This window comes from Pararge aegeria, chromosome 2, assembly GCF_905163445.1.
Source record: "Pararge aegeria chromosome 2, ilParAegt1.1, whole genome shotgun sequence".
Classification (NCBI taxonomy): domain Eukaryota; kingdom Metazoa; phylum Arthropoda; class Insecta; order Lepidoptera; family Nymphalidae; genus Pararge; species Pararge aegeria.
Window position 1 is genome coordinate 6,194,290 of NC_053181.1, and position 9,972 is coordinate 6,204,261.

Below are 9,972 nucleotides of genomic sequence, written 5' to 3' on the forward strand. Positions count from 1 at the left end.
TAGCAATCCGATAAGGTGATTAAGGTATAGGTTTAATATAAATGCCATATCACTACCAGGTTAGCCCGCTACCATCTTTGATTGCACTTACGGCCAGGAGAGCCTGCAGTCAGACAAACATGAGAGAAACTTAATCTAGACAATGAGGCTTTCAAAGGCGGTCTTATCGCTAAAGCGGCTCTTTCAACAACCTTTTGTGAAGGGAAGAACAAAGAAAAGGTAATTTTAATTTTAAATAAAAATAGAACTACGTACCTATAATTTGTAATACTGCACACATATTATACAATATATATATTATTATGATGTTTTCCAAACGCTTGAGAAGGAACGCGAGGAAATTTCAGAGTCTGACACAGTGTACCGTAAAAGAGTTACTATTTCGTGCGACTGTATGGAACCTGGCGTTTGCCGTCAGTGCAGGAACGAAGCAAGTTCTGTTCATCATCACTTTGTTGTGAAATAAAAAAAAAAACAAGACTCCTCCATCATAGGAAAAAGCGTTATTAGAATGTAGACCTGCACTGCTCAATTTCTGGTGCAACGGGCTTAAACTATTATTATCACATGTTATTAATATAACATGGTTTAACATGCTCTTTATGGACAAAGCTATTTTCGTAACTCGGACAGGTCGAATAGGCATACCATTTTGAAGGAAAAAAGTTGCTTATTTGGGCCATGTGCTTAGACAAGAAAGATAATGGCTTCTGCAACTAGTTTAGACGCCCGATTGGCGCAGTAGGCAGTGACCCTGCGTTCTGACCAATGCTGTGGGTTCGATTCCCACAACTGGAAAATATTTGTGTGAGGAACATGATTGTGTTTCAGGGTCTGGGGTTTTATTGGTGTATTATAACTATTTATGTATATTATTCATAAAAATATTCATCATTCATCTTAGTACACGATGCGTGTATTTTTGTAGTATATTTTTAATTTTATTATTAATGTACTTTGTTACTGACCTTGTTGGTGTAGTGGTTAGCATGTTCAGCTACGGACCACGAGGTCCTGGGCTCGATTCCCGGATCGGACCAACAAATGTTAGGTAGGTATTGGAATTTACTGTTAAAAAAATACTATATAGTAAAAGTAGCCTTCTATAATTTCAAACTATTTTCATTAAACACAGATTCTTGCAATTTCTGGGCCACTTAGGCCCAGCTCTCTTGCTTGTACATCTAGCAGGTCCAGCGCCAATTGCAGAGCCTGCACCTCTTGCAAGTTCAAGCCCTGTTGCAAGTCCAAGGCTTCTTGCAGTGTTTGCACCTATTGCAAGTTGTACACGAAATTCTTAGTATCAGCCGGAAGTTTGATAAATTGGCGTGATTCACCCCCCTGCTTTGTCAAGCAAGTTAAGCTGTCGGTATCTCATTCTGTTCGGCGTCGGACTAAGCACACAATTGTGAACTATAATATATCCCGTATAGTTGGAAAATCTCTCTGGTGTCACCGGGCCGAAATTGGTCGGGAAAAACTGTTTTGTATGTGAATTTGCCTCCTGTAGGTCTTATATCTCTTGCAGGACTTGCAACTCTTCCAGGACTTGCACCTCTTGCAGGATGTGCACCTGTTGCAGGACTTGCACCTTTTGCAGGACTTGCACCTTTTGCAAGACTTGCACCTCTTGCAGGACATGCAGTATATTCGCCTCTTTTAGGTCCCGCAGTTTGACACAGTTTAACGTAACGTCAGCGTTAATTTTCCTAACACTTAAACTTTTACTAGCCGCTTTAATCACAATAGTTACAACACATTGTCTCTATAATTGGAACACTGACGCGATCACTATAGGCACGTATTATATTTTACGACCTTCTCATAGTTAACATCACGTTAATCTCCCATATAATAGTCCTGAGATTCGTAATCACTTCTTTTAGCTGTTTGTTTTTCAATACCACCTGCGAATAGAAAATAAAAATATTAGTAGCTGATATCTAATGAGAAATTTTGATAAGAGGCTTCGGCCGTGGCCAGAATATCAACCCTTTACCGGCTCAATACAGGACACTGGTCTCCTCCAACAATGGGATAGGGGTTAAGGCCGCTGGCCCAGCGCGGATTGGTGGACTCCACACACCTGTGAGAACATTACGTAGAACTCTCAGGCATGCAGGTTTACTCACGATGTTTCCCTTCACCGTTGATGCAAGTGATATTTGAATTGCTTCAAACGCACATAACTGAGAACAGAGGTACTTGCTGGGATTCGAACTCAGCACCCCAAAGTGAAACCGAACCCTTTACCACTAGGCTACCACCAACCAATAAATAAGATAAAATTAAAAAAAAAAACAAAATAATTAACGACAATACACACACATCGCCTTCTAGCCCCAAAGTAAGCGTAGCTTGTGTTATGGGTACTAAGAGGACTGAGGTATATTTTTATGAATATTATACATAAATTATATAAAACTTACATACAAACACCCAGACACTGAAAAACATTCATGTTCATCACACAAACATTTTCCAGTTGTGGGAATCGAACCCACGGCCTAGGACTCAGAAAGCTCGCTGGGTCGCTGCCCACTGCGCCAGTTGGTTAGTTAAATAATTTCAAGTAAGCACTTTGAAGAGTCAAGTCGGTCTTTTTGTAGTCACTCTACCACCGGTTCGGAATGCAGATTTTATTGAGAAGAACCCGGCAAGAAACTCAGCAGTTGCTCTTTTCTAACATCAACTATTTAATTTTACATTTTACAATTCATTTATCTATCTTGTGAGAGATGAAAGCGTAGCCGGCCAAGCAACCTTGTCATTAAGAAATTTCTTTATCAATTGTATAGTAAGTAACCTCGCTGTAATAAATGTGTTTTAACATATTCTTTAAACTCATGCATTGGTAAGTCCAAAATTACCTTAGGAAACATATTATAAAAGCTCAATTCCACAAATGACTTCTTTACCTTTCAGACGATATGCTGATGACACTAATTTATGTTTTATTTACTTCTTGGACCTAAGTCAATGTCGACTGTTTAAATCATATTATTATTGATTATTATTTAATGACAATGTGAGATGGTGATAACAAAAGGAACACCCAGCTAAGCTTGTTGTGGGCTTCTTCTTAGACCGAGGTGTGTTTGGAACCGTCGTAGCTTTACGAATGTAGTTATCGCCATTACTACTCATTACTATGTACACAATTTGAATTTTGTTTAGTAACTCATCAAAAGTGTCATATTTGTGCCTATTTGAATAAAGAAATATTTGACTTTGACTTTTGACTTTATTATAGATATTGATATTGTAACCTGTTCAGTTAACTCCCGGTTCTCCTCGAGAGCCAGTCTGTAGGACTCGGTGTTTCGACGCTCGTCCAATGCCTTGTTATCCGCTTCATCCTTTAGTGGGATTAGACTCTCCATATGCGTATACTCCATCCCCTGGAAGCAGTAAAACAATTGGTAAAGAACACGCGCTTTTGGTGGAGATTTATTAAAGTTCCAACTACTGGGAACTGGCCTTGTTGAATCCTCTCTTAGAAGAGAGGGTTTTAAAGCATAAACCCTCCACGCTACTCTAATACTGGTTGGTTCTGTCCAGTAGTGGTTAAAAATGTACTAGCTGTTACCCACGGAACGTTTCTGTAGCCTTTGTACAAAATTTTCTGTTCGCAGTGGAAGTGTCATTTTCGAGTATAAAAATACTGGAACATTGGAGTAAAATGGATCTTACTCGCCTGAAGTTAAAGCTCAAATTTGCCTTTTAAAACGTAATGTTAAACGTATTTGCCACGCGGATACCTTACCAAGGCTTATCTACATACCTTAATTAAAAATGGCATATATTCTATTAATGGAAATTGAAAGTTACCTTTTATTATTCTGTCATAAAGTGCCTCATTTTGGATTGTTCACAACAGATATGGATCCGCGGTTTTTTAGGTCAACCGAAGACGAATATTTATATGCCAATATAGTACCTATCCAGCGCACGCGGATAAGTCAGCACGCTAGCGCGATTTCTTCTGGCTTGCTTTACAAATACTAATATTTCAGGCTGATATCTTATTATTATTGAAATTAAATATAGCCAATGTTACTTACTCGATTAAATAGCTTTCTAACAGTGAAATAACTATTAATATCAGGTAGTTTCAAAGTTTATCGATTACAAACACACTACCAAACAAATATTTCCTTTTTTTAACATTACGTTTTATACAAATCCCGTGGGAACCCATTTATTTCCTGGGATAAAAGAACCTTATGTCCGACCTATCAACCAACTCTATATAACAAATACAGTTGTATGCTTAGTTAGGACGTGATAAACAGATAAGCGCACATTCGTATTTGTAATATTATTAAGGCTAATAGCATAGGATACTAAAATTATACGAGATGCAGGAAGCCGCTGACCCAAGCGGCACAATACCGTGGCTTTGACGGCCTAGTGGCGCAGTGCGCAGCGACCCTGCTTTCTGAGTCCAAGGTCGTGGGTTCGATTCCCACAACTGGAAAATGTTCGTGTGATGAACATGAATGTTTTTCAGTGTCTGGGTTTTTATCTGTATATTATAAGTATTTATGTGTATTTCATTCATAAAAAAAAATATTCATCAGCTATCTTAGTACCCATAACACAAGCTACGCTTACTTCGGGGCTAGATGGCGTTGTGTGTATTGTCGTAGTATATTTATTTATTTATTTATTTATTTTGAATTGGCTACAAAGTACCTATGTCCGGCAGTGGATATGATGGGGATGATGAGAATGATGATATAGGATAGAAGTAGAGATAAACTAACTTGACAAGTCTCGTTACACTTTTCGTAGATAAGTCTGAGCCGTTTGAACAGCAACCGTATTGTCCGCAGCTGTTCCTGCATTTTGGCTTTCTTGTCATTGCTGGCACTTTCACCGTGCTGGGTGCCGTTCGGCGGCTGTATAGCTTTTAGCGTTTGGAACACATCCTGCGTTCTGCTCACTATATCTTGAACAGTCTCTTGGCCGAATCTGGAAATAAATGCAATAAAATCAAACTTCACGATGAACTCTGAACCATAATATTATGTTTTTTTTTATGAGATTTTTTTTTTTTGCATTAACATTCGATAAATAAAATAGAAATAAAAAAGCCTTTATTTCACCACCAATTGTTTTAATAATATTTTTACTAATCATAATTACTAATTTGATAAAAATTATATAAATATATTTTGTGATGTCTTTTATTGTCATTATTAAAATTTGATATACAGGGTTAAATAAAATATACCGGGAAGCTATCCGCCTTATTTCTTTACATTTAAAATAACTTTTGTTCTACAACTTTGTACGCTGCGGCTTCGCCCGCGTAAATGGAAGTGGCAAATATATAATATATTATGTCTTGTATAATGTTTTACGTCATCTTTCATTAATTTGTCTTATCCATATAAATATTTCTTCTAAATCTTTAGCGGCCTGGAAGAGATTGTAATAGAATAGAATAGGATGGAATATGATTATTTGCTAAAAAGTTTTTTTTTTTTGCTATTACAATTATTTGTGTCCCTTTTAATTCAGCTAATCAAATGCATAATATGAAATTTATTACTTTCACATAATTCATTCAAAAAGTACAAAAAAAAAGATAATTAATTAGATATTAATATGAGAAAAACCAAAAAAAATGTTTATGAATCCATAACAAGTATATATATATATAGCGATAAGGCCGCCAAATTGTACCTTCTACTTTAACGCCTATTTGTATTTTCGGTTGACAACCGGTTGAGAGTCGATTGGCGCAGTGGGCAGCGACCCTGCTTTCTGAGCTCGAGGCCGTGGGGGTTCGATTCCCACAAATGGAAAATGTTTGTGTGATGAACATGGATGTTTTTAAGTGTGGGTGTTTATCTGTATATTATAAGTATTTATGTGTATTATTTTCATAAACATATTCATCAGCTATCTTAGTACCCATAGCACAAGCTACGCTTACTTTGGGGCGCTTTACGCTTAGATGGCGACGTGTGTATTGTCGTAGTAGTATATTAATTATACCAGCGTGTGAGATTGCAATCAATGGAAATGAAATTTACATTTGCCCACAAAATCGCTTACAATTGTACTACAAAAATATATCTAACAAAAAGCATGTGGACAAATAGGGTTCCGCCTCAGCACGAAGCTGCAGCGAGCTGCAGCGCTGGTTTTCAGGGGGACCCTGTGTGCTCACAGACGTGTTTGCGACTGCTTCATCCATACCAAAACCTTCAGTCTATACATAATAAAAATAAAATTAAAAATAAAACACGGTACGGAATATAAAATTTACAGAGCTAAACCAAGAAGCTTACCACAAAGTCGGGCAGTGTCCATGGTAACGCTAGATACGCCGTCTGTACATACGCCAGAAATAAATTACAGCCCTGCTACTGTAGTGTTTTTCACACACAAACGCATACGGAAAAATAACTGATTCAAAGAAAAGCCTCATTAATGTTGATTTAAGAACTATAAATTTTTTGTTGCTATGGCTAACATGTATAAAAAAAACAGGTCATATGATACACACTTGCACAGTGAGGCGGTGTTGAACTCCTTGTTCTGTGGCGGATGGGACACCGGGGCGGAGGGGGGAGCTGCTGTTGGGGTTTGCACTGCACCCGCAGCTTGCATTACACCTGAAACCATAACATACCAAGTTTCAGTGTATGTGACTACAATAATTTGAACATTACAAACAAAAACAAACTTGCAGTGCAATATACAAGACTACATAAAATAAATAATTCATTTAAAGGAAATTGTATTCAATTTTACAATAAACTACCAGTTGTAAGTTGATGTCTCTGCAAAAATTCAAAATTTGTATTAAACGTAAGCATATAGAAAAGTTCTATTATAGTATAAAGGACTACGTCAACGATAAAAATGCTTGGGTGTAAACTATTGCTCTAACCAAATGAGAATGTGAGATGGTGATAACAAAAAAAAACCGTCTAAGTTTGTCATTTGGTTAGAGCAATAATTTTCGGGCATTTTTGGGCTTCTTCTTAGACCAAGGCGCGTTTGGAACCCTCGTAGCTTTAGTTTTAAGTTGAAGAATTAGTTATCACCATAAACTCACTTATGTCATATTTTACATGTGATGTACGCATCAAAAGTGCCATTATTGCCTATGCCTATTTAAAGAAATTAGAATAAAGAAATATTTGACTTTGATTTTGACTTTGTCTTTGCACCCTTATTTTACTAAAAATTTTGACGGCCGATTGACGCAATGGGCAGCAACCCTGCATTCTGAATCCAAGGCCGTGTGTTCGATTCCCATGACTGGAAAATCTTTGTGTGATGACCATAAATATTTTTCAGTATCGGGGTTTTTATTTGTAGGTATATTATAAGTATTTATTTATACTATTCATAAAAATATTAATTAGTCATCTTAGTACACATACCACAAGCTACGCTTACTTTGGGTTTAGATGGCGATGTGTGTATTGTCATAGTATATTTTTTTATTGATAGTTTATATAATCTGGCTGCTGAAAATGCATTCCTGTCGTCTATTATTGAAAATTGTGCAGTATTGCGTTATTATGCCAAGAAATTGTCTGTGAATTATGAGTTCGGAAAATGGTGTTTTTCTCTCAGCATGTTAAGCGATCCCAAGTTGATGATAATTAACATGTGATAATTTATTTATTCATGAGATACACCAGCAATGCATTGTGATTTGAAATATCACTGACAATTTAACACTGTAAAAATTTAATATTCTGTCTAGTACCATTAACCTTCAATAATAATAGATAAAGCCCTAGCTGTTAGTAATAAACTCTCTTTTATAAGAGTGAACTGAATGTACATGTTTTTGAAATTATTGGTAGACTTCCATATACATTTCTAAGTGCATTATTTATTTGTAAGTTAGTATATAATATGCATTTAAATCTATCAAGTACTTTGAAAGTATAAGCAAACAGGTTAAGATAAGCTCTGAAGTTTGGTAAAAATAAGCAATACCACACCTGGCTGCTGCACTGCTTGTGGACCAAGACCTCCTGGACCTGTGCCGACACCCACTCCCATGCCCTGGATAACAATAAGATCACTTTGTGTGTATGTTAGTATGTACACCAGTCACTAATGTGTCAATAACAAAACATTCAAAAAATATGCGTTATTTATACCAAACAGCCCAACCAGACATAAAGCAAATATAAAGTGGCAATAAGCAGGGCAGGCAGCCAAGAGAACCAATAGATGTTGAGGTCTCATGGTGTTGGAAGTGCGGTTTTGGGTGGACCACCCACCAGGCGCAGGAACTCACTGAATAGACCTCAGTGGACATCCTGTGGTGGAGATTATAATGATAAAACAAAGTTTATTGTAGATTGCAGCAAGCCACAAAACTTACAGAAATGGTTTTATCACCAATGAAAATGCAGGAAGTTACCTTTAAGTTACAAGTATTATTCTGTTAACTAGATGCAGCCCTTGCATTATAATAATGAAAAAAGATATGTCATAGGCAATATCAAATGTATAAATACTCCTAATGAGGATCCGCTAAACATGTTTAACAACTTGGTTCTACAAAAATATGAAATTGGCATAAACAGTTTTGATTGGTCATACCTGCCCACCCATTCCCATATTTCCCATCTGTCCTTGCATAGCTGCTCCATACGGTGGCACCATTTGATTGCCCATCCCCACCATACTTGGGTTCCCCATGGGCCCACCCATGACTCCTGGAATGATATAAAGTAATTTTTATTCAAAACTGTCTTGTATTGTATAATCCTAAACTTTAAGGAGTCACTTAATTAAGAAAATGCTCAAAGAAAAAAAAATCTGTTAAACTTTTATTACTAGTCATTATACAGTCATATTTATTATTGTGGCTTTTTGAGGTATATACATACCTTTCATTCAATGTAATAAAAAAGTTAGAATTGAACCATATTAGTAGAATTACATTAATGCTTAAAAACAAGGTTACATAAATCCCCATCCCCATACATACAGAGTTTCTTATGTCACCTTGCTAACACTTGAGCAGCAAAGGATGGCCAGTTGGCAGCAACCCTGCTTTCTGAGTCAAAGGCTGTGGGATTCCCAGGATGACTAATGTGAATCCAAAGCATGCAACTTTTCGGTGTGCTTGAAATTCAAGGAATTTGCTTTGACGGCGAAGGAAAACATTGTTTCGAAACCAAGCTTGAGCATTCTCCAAAACATTCTCTAAGGATGCAAAGTCTACCAATCCACACTTAATCAGTATGGCTATGGTCTAGACCCTCCCTATTCTGAGAGGAAGACCCATACCTTGTAGTGGGCCAGTAATGTGATGGTAATGATGAAAAATTATGACATATGGCACTTACCAGCTAATTGGTTAGGCATGGACTGCATTTGGCCACCCATGGGGCCACCGCCAAATCCTGTTCTCATGGGGCCTGCATTTCCCTGGAAGTTTCCAGGGAACTGGTGTCCTTGGCCAGCCATTTTGATTATTTATAACTTGGTGTATTAACACATCACAGTTTTAAAAGCTTTTAAAGTAAAATGGCGTGCCGGTTGTTTACCAACGCTCAATTTACACTGAAACCTAAAATAACCTAAATTTTGTTTTATTTATAGTATTTTAAATAATTTTTAACGTAAAACGTCGTCGTAGTTCTTTTACATATATTTGACGGATTCAATACCAAAAAAAAAAACAGATTATCAGAGATCATATGCAATGCAAACAAGCTAAAATTCCAAATTAAAATTTAAAACATCCATTCCGATTTCAGTGTTTTGACACTTGTCAAAATTAAACTACACTATCAACTATCTTTGCTTTACACAGATTAGCCAATGTCAGATGAATTTTTGATAGATGCCAAAACAGTCGTAGAGGGTTCCTATTTTACTAGCTGTGGATTCGATGTGAATTGTCATGCTCTGTAATAGATGGTACAAATGGCAAGGCTACTTAACAAAAGATAGTCTTCATGATATAATGTT

The 9,972-nt window shown here is 36.8% G+C and overlaps 1 protein-coding gene across 1 annotated transcript; it reads right to left on the minus strand.

The window, feature by feature from the left end:
• Nucleotides 1-1,085: 1,085 nt before the first annotated feature.
• LOC120634483 (mediator of RNA polymerase II transcription subunit 30) lies at nucleotides 1,086-9,772 on the minus strand. The gene is made up of 7 exons (XM_039905119.1): nucleotides 9,345-9,772; nucleotides 8,593-8,708; nucleotides 7,983-8,046; nucleotides 6,524-6,632; nucleotides 4,770-4,977; nucleotides 3,270-3,401; nucleotides 1,086-1,907 (listed from the first exon to the last, which is right to left on the minus strand). The coding sequence occupies exons 1-7, from the start codon at nucleotides 9,463-9,465 to the stop codon at nucleotides 1,812-1,814; spliced, it is 846 nt and encodes a 281-aa protein (XP_039761053.1). The 5' UTR covers nucleotides 9,466-9,772; the 3' UTR covers nucleotides 1,086-1,811.
• Between the last annotated feature and the right edge of the window lie 200 nt (nucleotides 9,773-9,972).

What these genes read in the sequence shown, in the direction of transcription:
- LOC120634483 (XM_039905119.1), bottom strand. Translation starts at nt 9,465, where the DNA reads ATGGCTGGCCAAGGACACCAGTTCCCTGGAAACTTCCAGGGAAATGCA. An exon ending in AGTGTAACGAGACTTGTCAA is followed by an intron (nt 3,402 to 4,769) that starts GTTAGTTTATCT and finishes TACTGCTTCCAG; the next exon opens with GGGATGGAGTATACGCATAT. An exon ending in ACCGGGAGTTAACTGAACAG is followed by an intron (nt 1,908 to 3,269) that starts GTTACAATATCA and finishes TTCTATTCGCAG; the next exon opens with GTGGTATTGAAAAACAAACA.